This window comes from Macadamia integrifolia, chromosome 2 (genome assembly GCF_013358625.1).
Source record: "Macadamia integrifolia cultivar HAES 741 chromosome 2, SCU_Mint_v3, whole genome shotgun sequence".
Lineage (NCBI taxonomy): Eukaryota > Viridiplantae > Streptophyta > Magnoliopsida > Proteales > Proteaceae > Macadamia > Macadamia integrifolia.
In genome coordinates this window covers 2502913-2529583 of record NC_056558.1, presented here as the reverse complement: position 1 = coordinate 2529583, position 26671 = coordinate 2502913, and the positions used below count along the sequence as shown (strand labels likewise).

Sequence of the window (26671 nt, the reverse complement as noted above, 5' to 3'; positions counted from 1 at the left end):
GTTTCAGGTTTCAGGAAATTAGAACCTCTCTCTCCCCAAAACTTCAAGAAAAGGAAAGAACGAGGAAACCACAATAATTTACTATATATGTATATTACCCTACCCAAATCTCTTCTCCTCCTATCATTTTTTCTTCTTCTTCTCCAACTTCTTTGGAAAATTTTCTATTTTTGTTTTTGTTTATCTTCCTTTCTTCCTCTAATTCCTCCTGGATTTGTTTGTATTCTTAGAAAAATCTCCGAGAAGAGAAGTGTGAAGTGAAGAGAACAGAAGATTGTGATAAAAGGAAAGAGATAGAGAGAGTTAGTGAGTGAGTGAGTGAGGAAGTGAAGTAGTAAAGATGGGAAGAGGTCCGGTTCAGCTGAGGCGGATCGATAACAAGATCAATCGTCAAGTGACGTTCTCGAAACGAAGGGCGGGATTACTGAAAAAAGCTCACGAGATCTCAGTTCTCTGCGATGCCGAAGTCGCCTTAATCGTCTTCAACGCCAAAGGCAAGCTCTTCGAGTACTCCACCGATTCCTGGTACGATCATCCTCACCATCTCTCTTCCTTTCTCCCCCCTTTTTTATTTTATGTGAACTAGTTTCTCTTTTTCTCTCTCTATATATTTAGAATACTATTGTTCTCTTCTCATATCAATCTGCAACTAATGCATTTCTTCAAAGCAATCAATATTTCCTTTTTTTTAGCGAGAATCGTTGCTGAAACTTCTGCGATGTTTATCTCTCTCCCTCTTCTTTAACTTTGTCTTTTTATTTGTTTATTTATTTATTTTCTGATAAAAATTATCATTAAACGTTAAATATGATTTTTTTTTTTTGGGGAAAATTTGCTCCAGACTATGGCGTACCTTTTTTTGTCACTTTAATTCGAAAATCCATGCAGACTAGCGAATTATAGATGTACGGTTGTTATTCAGTTTCAGTATTTTTTTATATTTTATTTTGTATATATCATATGTTGTCCTTTTTTTTTTTTTTTTTTATTATCATTTGTCTTGGAATGGTACGAAACGGAGGCTGTTGGACAAATAGCTGACCATAGGGCTGACTTGAAGCCTAACAAGTCCTATAACACGGGGGTGAGTGAATTTTTTTTTTTTTAGGGTGAGTGAAGTTTCTGACCTCCGTTTATGTATGTACTTCCCTAGACTAACTGCACTCTAGCTAGAGAGAGAGAGAGAGAGATTCTACCACAAAAAAAAAAAAGAGAGATTAACTGCAACTTTAGCTACATATCATCCTTATTGACTTGATACGATGAACTTGAACACCTCCATATTTCATGCGATGACTTCTTCTTTGTCTTTTTGTGATCACAAAGTGAGATTTCTTTTTCTCGCTTTCACATTTGCGATTATAGCTGTCTTTAGAAAGTTACTTTAGCCTTTTGGAACCTTAGTTACAACTAATTTTCCTAGCCAAAAGAAAAAAGTAACAATTAATTTTAACGTTGTTCTTGGATTATGATTACTTTCTTGTTTATGTGAGATCGGGTCAAGTTCATGTATGAGAATATTTTTGTATATTTTTTGTTTCTTCTTGTTCTATTGATTTGAAATACATTAAATGTAAAGAGAAATTGAATTATGAGTCGTAAATTCAGACGTCCTAAGTTCAATTCTCACTAGACATACCTTAGGCCACTCACACAGGAGTGTTTAGTGCTCTTCACTATTTTCAATGGAAGTTGAATGGTTCTCATTCAACCCCAGTATGACTCGATCTATGGGATTATGGAGTAAGTATGGACCCATGGGACTAGTCAGGGCAAAGGCCTAGATATCCGTCTTTAGTAAAAAAAAAAAAAAAAAAAAAGGGATCACATTCTTATACGTGAACCTGATCTGAATTCATCTTTGTGAACCATTTAGGTAATTTCTATCTTTAAAAAATAATAAATAAATAAAAATTAAAATAAAATCATTTAGGGACTTTTGAGGTTCCGATATCGTTGATGCCAAATCGATGGATCTTGATTGGGTTCTTTGTGGGTCTCTATAATAGGAAACAAAGTATTATCAAAGAGAAATATCTACGGATTCTAGACCACATTAGGGCAAATACAGATTCCATGTAATGGAAGATGTAACCATTGTAATATTTTTTTTCTTCCAAAAGGGAAGGTATATTACGGTGATGTGATGTGCATATCCTGGAATGTGTTTAAACTCAGAGAGAGAATTAAGAGGTTAAGAGATTTGATGATGTTTAACAACTCATCATATTCTGCTTGCTCTAGAATTAAGGGTTGTGGTAATGTGTAACAACTCATCATAATACACTCAAAGAGCTAAGTAATATGGTGAAGTCTAACAACTCACCATATTCACTTAAACCAAATTATTGTGATGATGTCTAACAATTCATCATACTTAATTTGGTGTGAAACTTTAGATTAAAAGGGAGTTATATAATTTTTTTGCTAGAATATCAGAATTTTATTAAAGAAAAGAACCAAAAGAAAAAAAAAATCATCAAACAAGGAAACACCAAAGACAATGATTAAGGGACCCCACCTTCGGCGTTGCCATTGGCAAGGGCCCTCAACCGCTATCTACAAAAACGAAATCTAGGTCTTACCATGACGTTCGACGCTAACTCCCACATAATGTGGTTTGGGAAGATAATCGAAGATGCTGAAGTCTCAAACTTGGCTACATCTTTAGCGAGGAAATCCACAACTGGGTTAGCCTCAAAACAATGAGATATCTTCGAAGTGATTGTGTTAAGAAAAGGCTGCAAATAAGTCCAATCCCGCATAACAATCCAAGGGATCATCTTTGCTTGCACAATAGTCACAACCACTACAGATTCAAATTTTATCCACAGAGATGCCACCAAACCATTCCTAACATGGAGAATTCCTTCCATCAGGCCCTGAAATTTTGCCACATAGTTGGTTTGGATACCAAGAAATATTTTAAAGGAATCAAGTGTTCGGCCTATATGATAACAAAAATGCCACTCTTCCTAGATTGCCTAGAGAACACCCGTTCACAACATTAAGTTTCACCTAACCTATTATTCCTTACACCTAAAGATCTCAAGAATTGTCCTTAGGCTAGGCATAGAAGCTTGCAATCCCTTTCAAATTAAGATTAGCCTCTTGGAAATCTCTAACGACCATACCATGGATTTTATTAAAAATCCTGCATCAACCTTTGTAGAGTCTCCCATTTCACTCTCTCCAAATATTATTAGCCACAAGGATTAATCCTGTCACCCAAGACAACAACCTATACTTCCTCAACCACCATTGTACCAAATCAACCATACAAGTGTGATGGTTACACGATAGGCCAAAAAATCAATGAACCCCACACTTCTATAGAAAAACTGCATCATAGGAATGTGTCAGTGATTGACTCTCTAGCTTTCCCACAAAGGTTGCATTTGGATGCTAAAGAAACTCTTTTCCACCAATAATTTCATCCTTAAGAAGCTAACCTTCATTAAAGTCCACCCAAACGTTGATTGATGAGGTTGCAATTGCCTACCCAGCTAGCTCAAATAATGAAAAACCAAGGCACCTTGAGATTACGCTGATGAATTTCATTCCATTTTTGATATGGTACTAAACTTCACTGTAGGATTACATCTCCATGCACATTTGTCCTCAATATTATATTGAGGCAGATTTATCAAATTTGCTATATTTAAGTTATTTCGCAAGAAAGTATAATTTACCTTTAGGAACCGCTGTTTGAAGTCCGAGATTAAATCAACAACCCTTAATTTTGCATACTGAAGTATACTCTCCTCTAAGTTAGACATCTCCTCAATAGAAGCATCCCCAAGCCACTTATCTTTCCAAAAATTGTTCCTTGACAAAAGAAAGTTGTTCCTGGATCAAATTCCTATCTGTAATTTAATTTCCCTACCAAATATCTATGGGTTAAAATTTTTAAAGATAGGGTTAATAAGGAGCCTATGATGGATGTGATGGAACAACTTGTTTTAGCAAGGATGAATTAGTGATGTGATATTGCATAATGACCATCATATCTATTTACACAAAAGGTACGACTCACTTTTGATATTCATGGGGAGTTTTTAACATTAAAAAGTTTTGAACTCTTATACGAAAGTTATTTTGATATTCTTTATTCTAACATTTTTATGGGAAATATGATGTTGAGTGAGAGCTATGGCTTCCCACATCATCATGGCTTGTCATCTCCAAAAATGGAGAGATTGTTGAACCCAAAAGATTATATATATATATATATATATATACTAGTAATAAATACACGTGCAAATGCACATGAGAGAGAGAGAGAAAAAAATGTCTACATCAAATTAAATATATTTCAATCATATATAATATCCATTAAAGCAATTAGTAATTTAAGATGATTATTAGAATTTAATATTTTTATTTCAAATAATGATGGATAATTATAGCATTTTTAAGAGAGAGAGAGAGAGAGAGAGAGAGCTCTCTTTTGGTAGAATCTCTCTTTTTCTCTCTCTAGGTGATTTAGTTACAATTCACATGGGAGACTCAACTTAAACTCAGTATTGTTTCAACTAAACTTTATCACCTAAACTTTCTCAATTTAATAAAGTTTCTAACTTGTCTAATGTTGAGTTGACTTGGTCTAACTCATCAATTAAGATCATGAAAAAATTGCAAAATATCAACCACTTACCCTCCTATAAAATTTAGTTAATAAATAGTTATGGTTTTTTTCTATTTTAAAAACCAGGATATTCCCTTGACACTACCATTGAGGTTAAAATGAAAATATAGATAAGGCACTTGATGGATTCGAACCATCATCCTCTTGAGGTATGGAACTATTTTCTGCACCACAAGTACTCTATCAATTGAGTTAAAGACCCATATTTAAACTATAAAATCTGTGATCAAAGAAAGAGGATGCCAAATATGAGACTCGCAATGAAATTTTCATATGGATAACATTTCATCATTTATACCATAGAAGCAGGGAATAAAGTTGAGATAAATTTAAACTAGACTGCTAAATGAATTTGATGCTTGAGAAGACTACAAATATATAATAAATTCAATAGAATCACAAAAAAAAAAAAAAAAAAAAAATACCATGGAGAGAAATAAAAGAAAGAAATTTTACATACATTTGTTTAAGCTTCTTAATGGCAGCATTTGCTATATGTGTGGATGAATGAAGATTCTATATTGATATATTGAACATGTTGATGTGTGTTTAGTTAATCTAGCATGCATGTTCATGTGCTCAAAGCAAGATAGAATCGGCGTCCCTATTATTTCTCTAATGCTCCTTCTATTATGGGGGTCTTTTAGAATGCTGCTCTAGCTGGCTGGATGAAACTTAACATAGACAATTGCTCTTTACGCAATCCGGAAAGAGCTGGTACTGGTGGAGTTTTTTGGAATGATGAAGTCCAAGTAATGTCTTCATTTGGTAATTACCTAGGGATTAAAATGAATTACGAGATAGAATTTAAGGGTCTAGTGGTAGAATTGTTGATGGCAAAGGATCTGCAGATTCAAAACCTATTGGTGGAATGTGACTCTGTAGCAGTCTCTCTGGCGGTCCTTTAGCGGGATACTTCCGTAGTGTGTTAGACAAAACTAGGTTTTCTTTCAACCTTACCTGAAGTCTATTTGTTGGATGCTAACTCACTACTTTAGGAAAGTTAATCAAATAGCAAATATCTAGCGAAAAAGGCAACACAATCTAGTTCTCACTTTTTCTACTCCAACACTTCCTCTAAGAATTCAAGAGGAGCTACAAATAGATGCCTCTTGTCAGTTGAGGTATTGTTTTATGCATTAGTAGAGTATAGTTCTTTTTCTGGCGGGCCTCTCTCCTGTTGATGACAACACCAAAGGTGGGGGTGATGGTCTCGCATTTTGTTTTAGTATTTGGAGTCGTTCAATCGCCAGTGTTTCTTTTCTTATATATTCTTTTATTTTTCTTCTTAATACAAAAAATTACCTTTTAGAGAAAAAATGCAAGACAGAATCCAAGTAACAAAGGTGGAATCAAAGCTTTAAAAAATGGCAAGATAAAAGTTGATAAAAAGTTGTTGTTGAAGGTCTTCCATGGGGGCTACGGCCGGCCATGCCATGAGAAATTGAAGTAAATCAAAGGTAAAATCAAGATTGAACAAATTTTCATTAAGATTAAAATTATAGAAATTGAATATGTCATCTAGATGTAATCTTGATATTGATGTCCACAAGAGTGAAATGCCCATAATAGTGACAAAATGACCTAAATAAAAAAACCTAGGAAACCAAAAGGTTTGACTTAGAAATTTTTTTGATATTTCTACTTATATTTTTTTGTGACTTATTGCAGCCGTCCTAGCTTCATTAAACTTTTTAAGTTAAACTGACAGACTCATGGACGGTCATTCGTGTGTGCTATCAAAAGAACCAGTGGGTTTTTGAGTCCCCTATTCCATGCTCATCCATGGTAATGGGTGGTTTTCCATAACAGAAGCATTTAATGACCCAAGTAAAAATTCAATCACTTATTGATATTTATATACAAGACTTGAACTTTCACCAATTCTCAGGAACTCTAGGCATCTTAAATGATATTTATGAGCTCCGACTTTCCTTGGACTGACTTGAAACTTGAGTTGATTAAATACTTCTCATCATAATCAAACTTAAAAATAGTTTGAACTCGAATTTGAATATCTTAAAGAAAACTGTGCTCGACTCTAACAGCTAGTTTAATGCCTAGTTCGTGGCCTATAAATAGGGTTTGAGTCATTTGAAACAAAAAATAGTGGGACCAACCAACAAATACTACAAGATAGAAGTAGTATTCTTATTACAGAAAAATGAAGTTAAATGAGTATATCATGTTGAGAAGGGCAAAGTAGATCTTATGAGAGTCAGCAATGGCCTTCAATTGTGTAGTTCCAGGATTATAAAAAAGTCATCTTGCTCAAGTTGGCGTGAGTTTGGAGTAGCTCACTTTTGTACTGGTGCACAAAGAGAAATCCTTGGCCGATGGTCCAAGTACTCAAGCCGATGGGCTGTGATTGACTTTGTGGGAAATCCTAAGCCTAGTGTGGCTCAACTGCTCATTCCAATGGATTGTGATTGAATTGAAAAAACACTTAACTGAGTATAGTCTGGGTGTCAATCCGATGGATTATAATTGGTTTCTAATGTAAGGGAATTGAGATCGTTTTGCACGGTTTGATTCTTACTATTTGGAAAGGACTCCATATAGGGAAAAAGAAATCCTTAGTCCGGTGGATTATCACTCTAAATCCTTGTGTCTGACTCTATCTCTCCCTATAATTTGCTTCCGCTTCCTTCAAAGTTTGCAATTATATACTTTGATGAGTTCAAATTTGTTTGCAAGTGGATGAAGCTAAGAGACAACCAAGTTAGTATTTCATCCTAACAGATTTTTTAAAAAAAAAGTTTTTTAATTTTTTTTAATTTTTTTAAATTATTTTAATTTATTATTATTAATTAGAATGCTTTATACTTTATACCCATTTAGATATATCTGTTTGATCCTTCTAGATTTAGGTTCTTGTGTGTTTATATGTTGTGGAATATATTATTGTAGGTTACAGCTTTAAGGCATTCTAATGATTTGGTAAATTTCATTTCCCTCAATGCTATTCCAGATCTTATGGAACCGTACAATCCGAAAACGGAATTCAATTGGAAAGCCGGAAAGAAAAATAGTAATTGATTTCCCTCCATTGTATATATTAAAAAACTTATGAAACCGTACAATCCGAAACTGATTCAATCGGATAACCGAAACCAAATAGTAATTGATTTTGGTTTGAAAGTTGGAGTTGAATAGAATTCGGTTAGGTTATATCGTTTACATCATGAACCTAACCGGAATCAAACCGTTTAGTTGGAGTTGAAGTGATAGACACCCTTAGCTACGCTACATTACATTCGTTCGGTTTTGGGTGTCGGTTGAATATGGGGATGTGTGTCCAAAACCCGGTATGGCAGGAAGAATAAGTAGTAATATGTCAAAATTGAGTTGATGCGTCAGAAGAAAAAGGGCTCCTACGACAGACAATTTGTCTTTATCAAATTCATCTTTTTCAAAAAAAAAAAAAAAAAATTTAATCTTTTTTATAGCCATACCCAAGTGTCCAATTTTGCATGCATGATGTGGACCTATCACATATCCAGAAACTTGTCTTAACATAATGTGGGCCAGGCTGGGTTAGATTTTTGAAGACCTCGGATTAACCTAGGTCCCTGTAACTCAATCTACCCCAAACCCTCGATTTTTTTTTTTTTTTCAACCGTATATGTATATATATAAATAAAAGACTCCCGAAGTTTAAGTTCTCACATGGATTATTATATTATTTTTTAAGAAAAAAAATAGTGATTTAAAAATCAATGTGAGAAAATGTAGAATGTCTTGCTTGCATAGAGAATCTTTTTCTCATACTTATAAGAAAGAGCAACCCAATTTACAAGACTCCCATTATAACAAGGTCTCAGAGGGACATTCGTACCCAACCTTAGCCCTTGTTGGGCTCATACCTAGGCCTCAGTCCAAGCCAGACCTATCTTAATCGGGCCTAGAAATCACAGCCCTACGCCAACCCATGGGCTGAAAATCCTAGCTTAGGCCCTACTAGGCTAGGCTCAGGCTCACTGGGCTAAACTTGCATGAAGTGTCTAGGTCATAGGTACCTTTGATTCATTGGGTCCAGGATTTGGTCTTACTAATCATAATTTACTATGATTAGTCTTCCATGATTCGAAGTTTAGTTGACTTTAGTTCAGCAACCTAAGTATCTTGAGCCCTTAATCAAAGGGCCTGTTTGATAACGTTTCTGTCGTTTCTGTTTCAAGAAACGGTAGAAACATAAATTTCCGTTTCTAGAAACAGAAACGGAATTGAAGGTGTTTGATAAGTCATGTTTTTAGAAGTCGATAGTAACCAGTGAAAGAATGGCCACAAGTCGTTTCTAGAAACGGCGAAACAAGTTCAACTTGTTTCACCTGGGTCGTTTCTTGAACCATAAATAAGTAAAAATTTATATTTATATTTCTGAAAATAAGTGAAACGAAACAGTTTTATCAAAAGCTTTTTACTCCGTTTCTGCTATTTCTGGAAACAAAAACGACGGAAACGTGTTTCTTGAAACGTTGTCAAACGGGCCCAAAAACTTAATATATTTCACAACAAACACTAGCAGGTCACCGTTAAGAAAGACTGACTTAACAGATATTCATAATACTATAGGTGAATGCTAAAGAAGTTTCATTAAGAAATAGCTTGATATATTTAGGAAAGTAAAAGAAATCTTACAATGGAAACAACAATAAGGTTGGGAAGTTGACCAATAGAATACAATAATAGACACTCATTGGGGATCAAATCTTAAAACCAAATATGTACTTCCATATCTTCATTTATCAAGATGAAGATGAATTCATTTAGGATTAGATCATCCATTGACAATCTCAGATGCTTTTGCTGTTGTGGTGGGGCTTTAAGGGGGGAGAGGATTAGATATTTTGATTTTAGCATAATTATATTAATCTTATATTGAATGACGACCTTGAGTCGTTAGTAGTAAAATCTAATAGGTAGGAATACTTGATATTTCAAGTTGTTAAAGCATCTCAAACATGGAAGTATGCATCTAGTTGAAGCTTTTTTTTTTTTTTTTTTTTTTTAAGATCCCAAGGAAAGTTGAACACATGACCTCATAATTTTGAGGTGTTGGTCTTCACCAACTGAGCAATCTCCTTGGGGTAGTCGAAGCTTCTTTGACCCATTTTGAAGGATGACCCGCTCCGACATATTTTGGTGGTGACCCGAATGGAAAGTTTTCTGAGATCTATGATGAAAGTAGAGCCAGATGGATCGCGACCCGAGACTTAAAGGAGTATATAATATACCATCGACTTGTTGAGAAAGTCATTGTAATTTGGGGGGATTTTTAGAGCTAGGGTTTCAGAGCGAGTTTTCTCGTCGTTGCTTGAGTGTAATCTCTCTTTTACATAGTGAAACATCTTCTTCTTCACCCGAGGACGTAGCACACCACATCAGTGTGTGAACCTCGTTAAATCTCTATGTATTGTGTAGATTTGTCTTTGTTTATTTTCGTATTAGTTGATGTTTGATCTAACAAAAACTATGTGATCCGGGACAGATTTTCTGGAAGATATTGACACTACATTGAGTTCTAAAGGAAATATTGAAATGATTAGAGCATTCAATTGTTCTTCTAAGGCAACGCCATAATGATGCAAAATGATCATGAGATAATACTCTAAATTTGATGTAGAAATAAGGTTCTAAACAATTTTTAGCCCACAAAGGGTGCGACCAATGGGAAGAAATGAAGTAGAATAGCTAGTGGTTGCAGAGTCAAACTAGGAATTGTGTAAAATAGTGTTTTATTATGCAGTCAGGCAGGCCTAGGCTTTGGTGTGTTGGGGTGGTGGGAAAATGTAGAATTTTTATGAAGTTAAAATGGAAGTTATGACTTATGAAGGTCAAGATGAGTGTTCTTATAGAAATAAAAAATACTGGCATATAATCATGAAGGGTAATGTTGGATGATGGATGAAAACGATTGCTAAGGTGACTAACCAGTTTGATTTTGTTTCTAGAAACGGTTTTTCTGTTTTTTTATGCTCAGAAACGAAAAAATAATCCAAAAACCGTTTGATTTTTCTGTTTCGTTTCACTTGTTTTTGAAAACAAAAACTGTAATTTATGCCTATTTTTGTGTCTAAAAATAGGAATGGAGAAACAAGTTAGACTTGTTTTTCTATTTCTAGAAACAAGTGGGAGTGACAAAAATTGTGAAAAACCCGATACTTCACTCAACCTACCTAAACCTAAACCTAAACCCCAACACATTGTTGAAACTTCTAGCTATCCAAATATGACGATTCCAACCTGGTTGTGCGAAACTCACAGTTTCGGATTACCTTCATCCTTCTTAAGCTCATCTTCATGAAGCATACCTGCAACTCCAACCCATGCCTTCACTCGTGAATTGCATTCCTACAATGTCGTGCCTTCACTCATATCTCAAACTCGACTACACTGTTGAAAACATTTTGAGAAGCAGAAAAATAAAATACCATTTTGCAATTCCAAAAATCATTTCTTAGCACAGAAACGGAAAAAAACTGTTTCTACTGTTTCTAGACATAGAAACAGGAGAAACAAAATCAAACAGGCCCTAGATTGGTGTGAGCAAGTTATGCGGTGAGAAGAGAAGTCTATATATACGAAGAGGAGAATAGAAATGACTGATAGTTTTGCAATTGCAGTAATTAGTTGTGATAGTAAATATGACCAACACAAATTAAGCAAATGGTAGAAGAAAAACTAATCATCTCAATTCATCTATAACAAGATATTAAAAGTAATAGAGACCCCTCGTTTGCACATCGTCTTCTAGGGATTTCTTCTTTCAAAAGATGAAAATATACCTTTCAATCATTCTACGTTCTTTTGCATTTTTCATTAGAAAAGACAACATTCTTTCTGAAGCAACTGAAAACCCATCTCACTGGGAAGCTAAAACCTCCAAAGAAATCTTTCTAAACCCCTTCCCCCAACCCCATGCTTCTGTACTTATATTTAGATACCCTAGGGTTAGGTCTGTTTTAACCCCATTCACTATTTAATCATATGGCATTAAATAGATCTCTTAGAGGAATCCGCTGACCCAAAATCAAGATCCTCAAAAGGAGAAGGGATATCATGGCTAACCTCTCCTCAAGATGGAAAAATAAATATCACCCAAAAGAAAAAAAAAAAAAAAATGGAAAAAATAAAGATATTGTGAGCTTTTCATAGGTCCATGAAATAGCACCAGATTATTAAGTTTTGATCCAATGGGCAAGAAAGGTCATCCAGTGATTCCAAGTTCTTATAACCACCATTGAAAGTTATTGCTATGGCATAGGCAATATACAAGGATATGTCAGATAGAGAGCGAAATTACAGTAAAAAACTATCCTGTTTAGAACATATGACGAAGGACATGCAAAACTTCAAAAGCCTACTTATAACAAGCACATTGAAACAAATAAGATAGCTTCCAAAAGTATTAGGAAGTAAGAGGTAGTAGACTTGAGTCACCCCCCACCCCCAACCACCCACCCACCCCCCCAAAAAAAAAAAAAATGTGAGGAGCAAACAAATCAGTCAACTAGGTCGACCTGTGTTGCCCCAAAGTCAGTAATGCAGTTCATGATCTCAACGTTTTTTGTTCTTCCAAAGAGTGCCTCAAAACTCTCTTGGGTGGCCAACTCATGCTTTGCCCACTAGGTTACCACTTACTATCATGAATTTCATGAAGTCTGTATTTTAGATTGAATTTCTATGTCAGTATTTGTCACTTATCTTTTCCTCCAACTAGCCAAACCTGCATGAGCTCACATCAGCTTTTTGTGAACTTGGAACATTAATTGAGCCTTTGAAAGACTTTGCCCAACTCTTCTTAACTGTTTTACTGCACCCAGGGAGGCCTCTCCATCTAGTCTCAGGATTTCTTTCCATTTGGTGGTGGGGGTTGTGCAATTACCAGAAGTTGGAAGTGGTCAGATTCCGGTTAATTTCATAACCAAAGAAGCATCTGCAACACATCTCTGCCAGCTAATAGAACAGAAATCCTTGTCTAATTTCTCATGAATTAGCCCATTGTTCCATCTGCTATTAGACCATGGTGAAGTTGAGACCAGTGGTATCCTTATCCATCAGTGCACAGTCATCAACGAAGTTGCTTAATATGGTCATTAGAGAGGGCTCTAATTCGTCCTACTTGATTATCATTCCCATATAGGACCACAATAAAATCACCAAGAATCAATCTAGGGTCTGGCACACATGCACCAAGGATTGTGAGATGCTGCCAAGGTCCGGCATTGTTGAACTAAAATAATGAATCTAGGGAAACCGTTATAAATGCGTGGAGCAATACATAATTTGCTTAAGAAACATATGATGCACTATTAAGCCTAGTAGGATCAACACAAAATAAATTAGGCATGGAAATAAATTTAGAGATAGATTTCATCCTATCTTCTTGTGACTTTTTTTCCATAAGAAAAACGACCGTTGGCAGATGTTTTGACACGAATGTTTTTAGCTCTGTGGCTGTCAAGGGATGCCCAAGACCTTGACAATTCCGACTTAGAATCCTCATAATGCTATGCTGGGTTAGCTTCTTCAGGGAGCAAAAGACAGCTAGGAGGAATCTTTCATATGTGTGGCCAAAGAAAAGGAAACATGGCTGACCATATTGCCTTGTCGCGAAAGTGATTATTTGATTTCTTTTATGATCCTGACATTTTGTATTTCAAGGGATTGATTTTAGTTTGATAAATGATTTACCGTTGCTGATGGGTTTGTTGAAGGTGGAAGGACTTGCCTATATTCTGTTGGTGTTTCTAGCTTTTTTTGTCAGTTTTTTCATTCTTTCTTTTTCAATTTTTTTTTCTTTAGTACAACTGACCTTTTAGCGAAAGCATTAGAACCAGAGGGGATGGTAATGGGGCAGAGGGCAGAGTGGGAAAGGGTTGCAGTATCAGGGATGACTAGGTGTTGGGGCCTGGAGACCAAGGAGAGCCGGATGTGGGCAAGTGGGGAGGAAGAAGCCATATTAGAATGAGTTAGGTGCTGTGGTAGAGCAAAAAGGCTGGGGAGAGGCAGATGAAGGAGGGGACGGGGGTGTTGGGTGAGGTGAGTTAGCGACAAGTGGCGAGGAAGGGTCGACGTAGGGTTGGGGGCATACAGAGAGAAAAGGATGGGATGGGGGCAAGACAGGAATTAAGATGTAATGAAGAACAAGATGACCTTTTTCAGCCCTAGTAAACACCTTCCAAGCCACAAACAAAAGAGATCATCACTTCCATCAAATTGATTTTCTGCCAAAATTGCTACAGATCCATTGTCCATATTTTAAACCACCTCCCATAGTGATTGCCAAAATTGTCAAATGAAACACTAATCTGATAGAACTTAATAAACTTAGTGCAACCTTTTAAGATGACCAGAGCTGAAAACAAGTGAAATTCCTATATTGCCCCAATCATCGTGCATGTTGGACAGTTTGAAGGATTGTGCAGCATGTTGCATCATATTTATGATTCTAATTTCTTTAAACCAAATTTACTTTTGAGATTACCATTCTAAGGATTTGTCTGTAGCCTGTTTTTGCATCATATTTATAATTTTAGTTGGGTACTTTGACCTATTGGTTTATTTTAACATTTTAGGTAATTGTTCTGAAGTATTTGCAGTATTCAAGTGTGGTGCTGCAACTCTTAATGCTTTCCAAACAAAATTTTTGAAAATAACAACTCATATGGATTACAGATCAAAATCAAAGCTGAATTAGGAGACAAAAATCACATATAGTGTCTATAATAATAAGGAAAATTAAGAACCAGTTGAACCTTAGAAAATAACCAACCAAGAAAGCATGTTGAGCTTTTCTCCTGGATGAGAAAGTCGCCTGTTTTCAATGCTTCCTAGTTTTTACTAAAACCAATTATCTATGTGTTATGATGGATTGAATGGTATCTTGTGTTGGGAAAAACGATAATCAAATATGCGCTAAGTAATAATACACTAATAAAAATCAACCAACTACAACCTAAAAACTTTTTCCTTGAAAGATTACAAAACTTCTCACATTTGTAGGAATGCCCACTTCATCTTGCTAATCCTACAACATGGTTTATTTGTCTTCCTCACATCACTTTAAAGAATTGGACCCACACACTACATATCTACAAACCAAATTGAGTTTTAAGTTTGTGCTTCCCTCCTTAAAGTGACATGAGGACAAAGGAACCATATAGGATTGACAAGATGCAGTGGGCACTCCTACAAATGTGAGAAGTTTCGTGTTTGTAATGGGGAATGTCTATGTTGTAAGGATATACAGATGTTGACATGGAAGATTTGGGAGATGCTTCATCATGTTGAGTAGTCTCCTCTTCACGAAAGTAAAGGTGAGGACCGTCATCTTTTATCACAAGTAAGGAGGCGATAGAAAATCACTTCCTCTCATACCGCTTAGATCTTTGTGTAATTGGGATTGATACATTTTCTCTGTTATTAAGGTGGATAGAATCTCTCTAATATGATAGGAAGGGGGAGAGCGAGGGAGTAACTAGGGAACGAAACTTGGCTGCTACCTGGGTTGCAGCCAAGTAGCTGCAACCCCTGGTACCAGTCAAGGGAATGGAATCTCAGGGTAGGAGTGAAAAAATTCACCCTGGATGGGTATTTTCAAACCTGCCCCTGAGATTCCATTCCCTTGGCTGTTACCATGAGGTTGCAGCTACTTGACTGCAACCCGAGCAGCAGCGAAATTTTTTTCGTAACTAAGGCCCTCTTTGGTATCATTTTTCTTTTTGATTTTTGTCTATTTAACAAAAAGTATTAACGAAAACCATTTTTTATCAAAACGTAAAAATGGTTGGGTAATTACTAAACAAAAATGGTTTTTTGTGAGAAATAAATTTGGTATCCCTATGTGTAAAATGGGTTTTTGAAAAAATGAGTGAAGAGATGTCCTCTTCACCCATCTTCTTCATAACTCTCTTTCTCCAATCTCCACTTTCTCTTTTGTAATTTTCTGCAACTTCTTTCCCTCTCATCCTCCCTCTACCTTCTCCTCTCCTTTCTTATTGACCCTTCTGATCTCTCTCTCTCTCTCTCTCTCTCTCTCTCTCTCTCTCTCTCTCTCTCTCTCTCTCTCCTCTCTTTTTTTCTTTTTTTTTTTTCAGATCTACTCAGATTTGAAACCGCAAATAGCCCCAAAGGCCTTATTGTAGCCTACTGCAGCCAGCCCTCAAGGGCCAACACCCGTGGCTGCTACGTGTGGTTGGTCACAGCTAGTGGGCAGCTGGTCGGTCCTCTTATCTTCCACTTGCAAATCTGAATACCTGCAGAAAATATCCTTATAATAAAAAATAAAAATAAAAAGAAGAAAAAGAAGGTTTCAATCGATTGATGGAAGGAGAAGAAAAGAACGGAAGTGGGGATCGGCTGCTACTAGACTATTGCCGGCAATAACTTTCATCACCGGAAGTGATGGATTTGCAAGTAGGAGAATAAGTGTGCCGGTTGAGGGTAGGGATGGAGCAGAGATGAGTTTCTACATTTTTTTCTTAAAATAGAACGAAATGACATATTTACCCTGGATTTTGGGAGGTACAAACACATGCTCATTAATGTTCAATGCAAAAACAACTGCAAATGGTTTTCAGTGAAAAACCATTAATGGATTTCAAGTTATTTTAGATTTTTGTATTTTTTCAATATTTTTAAAATAGAAATAGGCTTCATAAATAATAACAAAAGCACCCAAAAACGATTTTTTGAGACAAAAATCAAAAAGAAAAATGATACCAAAGAGGGCCTAAGTGAATCGGTACAGATGTGTGCAAAACTATAGCAAAAATTAGTTCAACAGTGTAAAAAGCAGATAGAAACCACAAGAGAATTAGAGAAATTTCTCTTGCCTTCTACTGTTGACTATTTTTTCTCTGCATCTAACCTAAATTGGCTTTCAAGATTTAGTAAAAATAGCTAACAGATATGGTATCAGTGCTTAGCTAATTAGAGGCAGTTAAAATTTAGATAGTGCTTTTAAGTAGTAAGCACATGACAGGAGATAAAAATAGTTTACTAAATATGAATACTATCATTAATTATCAAAAGTGAGAATAGGAATGGGGCTTTGGTGCATGCTAAAAGAAAGGGACCAATCAACATTGAGAAAGATTCAAAGAAATTTTTTTCAGTGTGGGGTAGCTAATGGAGCATGGTTATTCAAGCACTAAGGTGAAAGTGGGAGGGAGTTGATGGAGAAAGGAGGAGAGAGAGTGTGTGGTGATCTTGGGGCTAGAGTTCCCGCCGATGAGGAGGACTAAGATGGAGGTTCGAGGGAAGCTCTGGATCGAGGTCCTATGATTCCTGAAGAAGATAGGATCCCGGAGGCTATTGCACCAAAGAAATCCTATGCGAAGGCCGTGGGAAACGCTTCATGTCTTACCATTAATTCCTTGCCTAATCCAATTCAAGTAGGAAACATTCGAAGGATTGTCATTGCCCAACAGAACTATGAGACAAAACGGCAGAACTTTCGTTTTGCACTGATAGAGTTAATTTCCGTTTGATTTCCCTTGATGCTTTGTGCGAGGAGGCTCGTGCAAATTGGAAATTGAGTCAATGAGTGGTAATGCACCCATTGGGAAAGGGATATGTTATTTTCGAGTTCCAGTGTGAGGGTGATAAATCAGCAGTTTGGAGGAGGAGTCCCTTAAGGTTTGGTGATCAGTTGATCTGCTTCCAGCATTGGAAGCCTGATTTCAACATCCACGAGAAGCAATCCTTGACGAAGCTTGTTTGGATTCGCTTGCCCGATCTCCCGCTTGAGTATTGACATGAGAATGTATTGTTATCCATTGCAAAGGCAGTGGGGCGTCCTGTTGCATTAGACAAACACACAAGACAAGGTCTTATGGGTAATTTCACTTTTATTCTGGTGGAGATTGATGTATCTGAATTGGTTGTGAGGGTGGAGAAGGTCCAGATTGAAAGGCTAGAGCTGGGAAAGAATCAGGTCTTTGGATTCCGTCAAAAGGTTGTCTATGAAGACAATGTGGGAAGATGTGGGTACTGTAAACATGATGCTCACCTAATTGTTGCCTGTAGACAAAAGAAGGTGGATGAGGCCAAACAGTCCTTGTTGGAAAACGATGGAAGGATTCCTGGGCTATGTTCGTAGAAGATGGAGTTAACCCAACTGGGGTTAACTCGGTGAGAGAGTCTTCCAGCGGGGTCAGATCTCTGCTAGCTCAGCGATCAAATAGTGTTTCAAATGTTATCCCTCAGAATATGCCTGTAGATGGAGGAGATATTCATATTCTTTTGGAACCTACCATTTTGAGTCCTAACCAAATAGGAAAGGAATAAACGTGGATGGGATTTCTCATAATAATGGGGATTACGACCCATTAAATAGGTCAAATGTTGGATCTAAAAATGTGTCTTCAGACCATTACCCAGGTGATGACCCGGATCAATCCTTGGTGCGTGAGGAGATTGTGCTCTCTTCCCAAGTCCAGACGGTGCAGGGAAATCAAAACACCTCTGAAGCGAGGTACCCTTTGTGTACATCGCTAATGGCTATGACTCAGGGTAGGGGTCATGTGGGAGCTCCTGCTCAGCGCCTTGATCCTATCTCTAATGAAGACCACGTGATTTCTTCTCTACTGATGGTTGACTGCTCTAGGGCTCTATGTCGGTGGTGCATAAGGAGTAGATGTGGTGGATTAGGTAGTAATGCAAAGGGAAAGGCAAGGTACTTCGCTGGTTGTGGGAGGGAAACAGAAGAAAAAAAGTGGCCAGGTGAAAAAGTCTAGCAAAAATTCAAACTCCAATTAGTTTTCCAATGTATGTTATGTATTGGAATATCCGTGGTGTGAGGAAGGCAGCTGCAAAAATAGCCCTACGCTCGATTTTGAAGGATTCGGCCCCTAAAGTATTGTGCTTGGCTGAACCCATGGTGCAAGTAAGTAAATTTCCAGCATTGTTTTTTAATAAGTTGAGTTACTCTGTGGATTTCATTCACAATGAGAGGCATGAAAAAGTGTCTAATTTGTGGGTCATGTGGAGGTTAGGGATCCCCCGCCCCGTTGTGACTACTATGTCTGACCAGCATGTCTCTATTTTGTTTGAGGTGTTTGGTGTTAAGACTGGGATGCTTTTTGTCCATGCTAGTGCTTTAAAGTTATTCATCGCCAGTTATGGCTGGATTTGGAGTCACAGGCAACTTCGGCCTTCCCGTGGGCTGTGTTGGGCGACTTTAATGCCACTCTGTTGTCCAGTGAAAAAAGGGGCTTGGGATCATATAATCTCAGTTCTGCTGCTGAGTTTCAGGTGATGGTTGATGTATGTCATCTGTTGCCTGTTCCTTCCCAAGGGAAGAAGTATACTTGGACTAATAACCGGAGGAGGGGAAATATGGCAGCTGTTCTAGATTGAAGTTTTTGTAATGAATAGTGGATGGATGTTTTTAAGATTATTGTGCCGCATGTTTTAGTTCCTCTGTCTCAGATCATGCCGAGACCTTTAAACGTTCTTTTCCAATTCCATGGTTTCTGGATGGAGCATAATAATTTTATTAATGTGGTGGATGAGGTTTGGAGGGGTTAGATTGATGGTAATCCTATTCTTGTTCTTACAAAAAAATTGAAGGAGATTAAGGTGATGCTGAGGTCTTGGGAGAGATCTTCCCCAACTTGAATGAAGCAGTGGTCAAGGTTGAGGGTGAATTAAAGGTGGTTCAGGACATGATTGAAGTGTCTGGCATGTCTGAAGATTTATTTTCCAAAGAGGCTGATGCGAAAACAACTCTGCTTATGGCCAATAAAATGTAGGAGAAGTTATGGGCTGAACAAGCGAAGCAGAGATGGATTAAAAATGGGGACTGTAATTCTAAATTTTTTCACCTTTCTGTGAAACTGAGAAGAGCTTGAAGTCAGATCTCATCCTTAAAAAGGGAAGATGGTTCCTAGGTCATGAATCCGCAGGGGGTGGCTGATTATGTTTTTTCATATTTCAAGAAGTTCCATGAGGCTTCTGAGATGACAGTTCATCAAGAATTGCTAGATTGCATTCCAAATGTGCTCTCGGTGGATGATGTTGTTAGTTTGGACTCGATCCCAAGTAGGGAGGAAATAAAGCAGGCTGTGTGGGATCTTGATCCAGAGAGCTCCCTTGGTCCTGATGGGTTCCTAGGAAAAATTTTCAGGAAGTGTTGGGAGGTTGTGGAAGTTGATTTCTGCATGGCTGTGGTGTCTTTTTTTTATGGTGGGCAGACTACCAAAAGGAGTGAATAATTGCTTTATCTCTATAATTCCTAAAGTACCTGGGGCTGTTTCTTTAGATAAATTCTGGCCAATATGCATGGGAAATTTTTTTTGTAAGGTGTTGTCCAAGATAATGTCTTCCAGGCTTAAGGGGTTGCTGCCCAAATTAATTTCTGAGGAACAAGGAGCATTTTAGAAGGGAAAAATTATTTCATCAAATATTAGCTTAGCTTCTGAGCTTGCTAATTTGATGCATTCTGTGGTGAGGGGTGGAGGTATGCACCTCAAGCTGGATGTGCAAAAAGCCTTTGACTCTTTGTCTTGGGAATTCCTTTTCGAGACTCTGAGAAGGTTCGATTTCTCAAATAAGTTGATTTTCTAGATTCATAATCTTCTACTTTCCTTTAGAGTCTCTGTTCTTGTTAATGGTGGCCCGGTGGGTTTCTTTGAGGTTGGGAGAGGTCTGCGACAAAGAGACCCCATCTCCCCTATTCTATTCATCTTGGCTGAGGAGGTTTTATGTAAAGGCTTAAAGGCCATGGTGCATGGAGGGCTGACAAAGTCTCTTCCAGGTCCCAGAGTTGTATTTAATCCCCCTCATCTTCTTTTTGTTGATGACATTTTTATTTTTATGAATGCGTCTGCAAAATATGTGAGGAATCTCCAGTCGTTCTTGATTAAATATCAAGCCTTCTCAAGTTAGAAATTTAACCTGGATAAGAGTACGCTTTTCTTTGGTAAGGTGGCCTCTCATATGAAACAGTTTATCACTGAGTTTTTGGGGGTTCATTCTGCCAGATTACCAACTAAATATCTAGGAGTGGAGATATTCAAGGGAAGAGTTAAGAAGGACTATATTTTTCCTTTATTAGATAAAATAAAGGGCAGGTTAGCAGGCTGGAAGGGAAGACTCTTGTCAATGGCAAGTAGGGTGGATCTAATCAGATCTATGATCTCTAGTATTCCTATCCATAATTTTGCTATATACTGGTGGCCTGAATATTCTATTAAGTTGGTGGAAAAATGGATGCGCAATTTTATCTGGTCAGGTGATTTGGAAACGAGGAAAAAAATAGTGATGAAATGGGATGATGTCTACAAACCCAAGTGTGAGGGAGGGTTGGGGATTAGAAGGCTGAGGGATGTGAATTTTGCATGTTTATGCAAGCTTGCCTAGCAGATAAAGCATGAGGGATCTTGTATGAGTAAGTTTTTTTGAGCTCGCTTTCTTAAGGGTGATTTGAGCTCGCTTTCTTAAGGGTGATGACTCTCTGAAATCAGGCTAGATCTCCTCCTCTATCTGGACAGGTCTTAAGAAGGTTTGGAATCTTGTCTCGTCTCAAGAACAATGGACAGTAAAAAATGGCCAAAACGTTAGATTTTGGTCTAACTGTTGGTTGGATAAGATGTCAATAGAGAAGATGTTGGGTGAGGAGGAAAATTCTCTGGTTTCTCTGAAAGCTAAGGTAGCTAATTTCATTTCTCTCAATAGATGGGTCTTTCCAAGTATTGATTCTGATGCTATGACTGGAATTCTTGAGATGGCTATAAGTATTGTTATTACCAATATGGAGGACATTTGCCACTGGTGCCCCTCATCTTTAGGGATTTTCATAATTAAATCAGCTTGGGACTCTGTGAGAAGTCAAGCCCCCAAGGTGGGTTGGTACTCCATTTTATGGCAATCTCGCATTCAGCCTCGTCAAGTGACTTTTGGTTGGTGGATGTTTAAAATAGACTTCCAACGGATGATCTTGTGCAGGCTTGGGGAATTGCCATGAGCTCTAGGTATGATTTATGTGGCATGTAGGAGGATTCAAAAAACCATATCTTCTCCTCTTGCGGTTTCGCAAATATTTTGTGGCAGAAATTTTGCAACTTTTTTAACACTCAATGGCCTGGTTTTGTCAAGATGGAAGATGCTTTAAATTGGTGGAAAGCCAAGGCGATGGAAGTCTCTTTCAAGGTTATCTGGCAAAAAGGGTTCATCTTAATTCCCTATTTTATCTGGTTGGAGAGAAATGCTATAAGGTATGAAAATGAAAAAAAGCCAGCAGATCAGTGTTTTGAATTGGTGAGAGGTGAAATAACCGCCCAATCTTATGTGCATCATTGCTCATCAATTTCTATTTTCGATTTGCTCTGTTTCAAAAGATTGGGTCTCCCTGAAGTTAATTGCCGCCCTAGGCAGATTTATGAAATTTTTTGGTGTCCGCCCTTCTCTAGTTGGTAGAAGGTAAATACAGATGGGTGCTCCCTTGGAAACCTAGGAAAGGCTGGGGTTGGTGGTGTGCTTCGAAATGATAAGGCAAAGGTGGTGGCAAACTTCAGATTCTTCCTAGGGGTTGTTACAAATTTTGAGGTAGAGTTCTTGGTGGTATTTTCAGGCATTGAGCTTGCCAAGTCTCTCGAGATTCCAAAGTTGTGGATCGAATGTGACTCGAAAGCAGTGGTTATCTTGTTGCTTAAGAAGAAGGTCACATGGATTGCTCAGAAAAGATGGTTAAATTGTTTCCAGTATTTGAGCTCAATTGAGTGGAAAATTTCTCACTACTTCCAGGAAGTAAATTCAGTCGCAAATTATCTTTCTAAACCAGCTGCTCATCTTGAAGTCTCTTCTCCGGCGTCCTCTTGGTCGGCCTTGGTCAAGATGGAGTTGGATATGGATGCGTTTCATCAGCCAAGATACAGGTTGATTTGATAGTGTCTGCAGTTTTTCTTTTTATTCCTTCTGTGGGCGCTCTTGCTTGTCTTCCCTCCCTGCTGATGGCAATGCCGAAGGTGGGTTGGATTAGTCAGCCTTAGCTGCCCTGTGATGTCTTTGGTTTTTCTCCATCTATATATTCTCTTTTTTATTTTTTCTTTTAATACAAATGATATTTTAACGAAAAAAAAAAAATGGAGCATGGTCATTCAGTCATTTTTTAGATGAATGCGGGAGCCTCATGCACTGGGTTACTCTTTTTTGTAATTATAAGGCTTCGTCATTAAGTTAGAAGAGAATATATATATATATATATATATAACTTGAAAAAAGGCATTGTATGGGCTAAAGCAAGCTCCTCTACCATGCTATAGCTAAACTAACGGCTACTACAATGAAAAAGGACTCATGAGAAGCAAAAATTAACCAACTTTGTACGTTAAGATTCAAAGTAAGTTACATTCTTATTGTTGCTTTATGTGTTGATGACTTCATTTTCATTGGGGAAAAAAAAAATGAGAAGATGGCTCAAGAATTCAAAATGGAAATGAAATGAAATATATAGAGCTTCTACAATGCATTTTTAGTATTGAAATATATCAAGATAATGATTGTGTTTTTATTTCACATAGAGTTTAATTGTGCTTTTATTTCTCAAGAGAGGTATGCTGAATCTATCCGCAAAAAAGCATAATTTGCAAGTAATGGGTGAAAAAATGAGAAAGGATGATAGGGGAAAGGAAGTAAATGCTTCTATGTATAAAGGCTTATTTGGTGATTCATTATACCTCACTACTACAAGGCGAGGTATAATATTTTCAACAAGTTTATTGTCCAGGTTTATGCACAACCCAAGATCATTTTCATTTTGGAGAAAAATGGGTCTTGAGATATATTCAAAAGTACTGTTAACTATTGTAATAGATTTTGCAGAACTTTTAGGCTGAAATTGGTTGGGTATTGTGATATTGGGGCACTATGATAGTGATTATGGAGATTGTGTTGTTAATATGAGGAGCACCTCTGGCTATGCATTTACTCTTGGTATGCCATGTTTTGTTGGGTATCGAAGAAGCAACAATCAGTTGCTCAATCCTCTGCTGAATCAGAATATATTTCAGTTTCATTGGAAACTTCACTAGCAATTTGGTTGAGAAGAATCATGGAATACATTAGGGTGAGGCAAGAAGAAAGAACTGAGATCTACTGTTATAAAAATTTAGCTATTGCAATAGCAAAGAACCCAGTCTACCTCAGCTAGACACAACAAAGTCACCAAGTGTCACTTTATTAGAGAATCCATTGAAGAAAAAGAAATTCAGCTCAAGTTTTGCCACAAGAGAATCTTCATTCAAGATTTAGCTGTAGAAACAGCCAACACAAGTGCCTCAATAATTATTTTCAAGAGCATGATATCCAAGCTACCACTGTCAAAGTAAAGCTTTAGTGCCTTATAGTGTCTAGGAGTATATACATGGAATAGAGGATGATAAAAGGGGAAATTTGCACAACCTGATCCCGATTCCAGTACATCAACCTGAAAGAACTCAGCACCTACTACCATAGAAGAATCTGGTTTTCCTTTCCTTGTAGGAGTTCCAAATGATCTCCATGAGGGTGTGACCCAATAAAATCCCAGATGTAGTGAGCAATAATGTCTGAACTAGTAGTGTCCAACAAAGAATGAAGCAATAGCATTAGCCAGTCCAAAAAGATCCACATCAAAAGAGAAGATAGGATATTGAAAGATCTAAACCTGGAGGCCAAGAATATCATCAACTACCAACAATCGTAGGATGTAGAAAGCTCAATGCAGGAAAATAAAAGTCATTGAAAGTGAATTATGAATGCTTTTATCATCATTTATTTTTACCATCAATCCTTTGTCAGTACTGAATCATGAAAGGTTTCTTTGCTTGGTGAATTTATTGGTAGCTAGAGATTCTAAGGTTTGATCTTATGACAGCATGGATAGGATCCTTGAAAGATACGAGCAGTATTCTTATGCCGAGCGACAGCTTGTGCAATCTGATCACGAATCACAGGTATGCCATGGAATTTGTCTCCTTAAAAAAATGCCTAAATTATTACATGGCAAAGTATCCTCCAATTGTACTTTAGAATGCATGATTGTTTAGATCTGATTGTATTCCAAGATGTTGTTATCTTAAACTTCGCTGAATATTTTGTAGGGAAACTGGTCATTAGAATACACTAAATTAAAGTCCAAGGTTGATATTCTACAGAAAAACCAAAGGTATACATACAGATCTAAAAGCATAAATCAGTGAGTGACTATACAAACAAATACATATAGAGGCTACCAAACAGATTTTAATTTGATGTTTGCAGGCACTACATGGGGCAAGATCTTGAGTCCTTGAGTATCAAAGAACTCCAAAATTTAGAGCAACAGCTTGATACTGCTCTTAAGCATATACGAACAAGAAAGGTAAAAATACTTGTCAAATTTATTAGACAAGAACTGAAGTTTGTCCAATTCTTAGGCTCTATTATAATCATGAGGATCAAAACCACTGATTTTTTTATTTTTTATTTATTTTTTTTTTTTTTATTATGTTGGATCAGATGAAGTTTGTCCAATCCAGGCTTTTATCTTAACATCCAACTCTCTTTTCATAGGGACTAAAACCTCCAACTAATAGGTGGATGTTTCCTTCATGAAACATGGGAATTATATCATAGAAAATATCATGATATCACAGGAGTTGATAACTCCCATTTATCCAACTGACACTCTGAGAATCCCTTTTTTTTTTTGTGCAGAATCAGCTTATGTATGATTCCATATCCGAACTACAGAAAAAGGTAAGGCCTTGATGCACAGAACTCTCAATAGCAAATAATTTAGGAAAGTATATCACAATCATGTATGAAAGAGGTTAAGGGAGAAAACAAGGAAAAAGAATTGACAGAGTGGAAAATATAGGGTTGGGCAAGCTGCTCACTTTCCGCAAGTGACATGCACCAATCCAGAGCACAGGATGGGCTGGTCAAGGACATCATTTCACAAGGGAGGAGAGAGACACATGGCTAGGTAGACAGGCGGCATGCCCAGCTTTTTCCCCCTTTTGTAATTACCACGTATATTCCTGTATAATCACATGAAAAAAGAAAAAGTTGTATCCATCTTCTTGTATCTTTTTTTCTTTCTCAGGGAAAGGCTGAGCATGCTAGCGTTGTGCCCAGTTCTATGTCCACCTATCTCCCCTAGAAAAGTCCCCCCTAACCCCCTATTTGTTGAGCATCTAGCTCTAGGAAAACTAGTGGCATGTGCCCAACTTAGTCTCAGTAGTGTTGTGCTCCATCCCATTCAGGGCTTGGATTCAACTTGAGGTTGGTTTAATAAAATTTTATTCCACCACTATCTCACTTGCGTATGTGACAGGAGAAAGCGTTGCAGGAGCAAAATAACCAGCTCATGAAGAAGGTGAGCTTCGTTTGTCTTCATGGGAGATATTCCATCCCGCTTCTAAGTTTGCGAATTGGATTTATATTTTTGGTTTGAAACAGCTCAAGGAGAAGGAGAAGGTACTTGCCCAACAGGGGCATTTGGTGCCGCAGAGTGAGGGCCAGAACTCACCTCCCTTCATGCTTTCACAGCCACTTTCTTCCCTCAACGTTGGGTACTCTCTCTCTCTCTCTAGATTTTTCTAATTTTCATTTTTACCATGACCGCTACCCCCTCTCTTACTTAACATGGTGAGTATTGTGATGCAGTGGAAGTTACCAGGAGAGAGGCACAGGATGTGGGGAGGAAGGAGGTAGAAGGCAAGCCCGGACTAATAATCCCATCCCAACTTGGATGCTGTCACGGGAATGAAATCAATTAAAGAATAGAAGAGGAAGAAGCACTCTTCTAAACAATGGAGTTATATGTAAGTGGAAATCCTAGATATCAACTCGATGTATCTAACTACTTTCTTAGTTAATCTATATAACACAACACTCTGGAATCTCTATTATCGCTTGTGATAATTCTGGGACTTCGTCTTTTCCAAATCCGGTCTCTATTTTTGCACCATCATTGTACATCTCCGGGAAGGGTGGAAGCGGCTCTGATGAGAAACTTGGATCCCTAAACCCTTATTTATTTATAATGTT

The 26671-nt window shown here is 37.4% G+C and overlaps 1 protein-coding gene across 1 annotated transcript; it reads left to right on the top strand.

The window, feature by feature from the left end:
* Nucleotides 1-26545, top strand: LOC122059434 (truncated transcription factor CAULIFLOWER A-like). The gene is made up of 9 exons (XM_042622220.1): nucleotides 1-89; nucleotides 231-525; nucleotides 24513-24591; nucleotides 24739-24803; nucleotides 24899-24998; nucleotides 25334-25375; nucleotides 25956-25997; nucleotides 26081-26193; nucleotides 26288-26545. Exons 2-9 carry the CDS (start codon nucleotides 341-343, stop codon nucleotides 26388-26390), a joined length of 729 nt encoding a protein of 242 aa, XP_042478154.1. The 5' UTR covers nucleotides 1-89; nucleotides 231-340; the 3' UTR covers nucleotides 26391-26545.
* The last annotated feature ends 126 nt before the right edge of the window (nucleotides 26546-26671 follow it).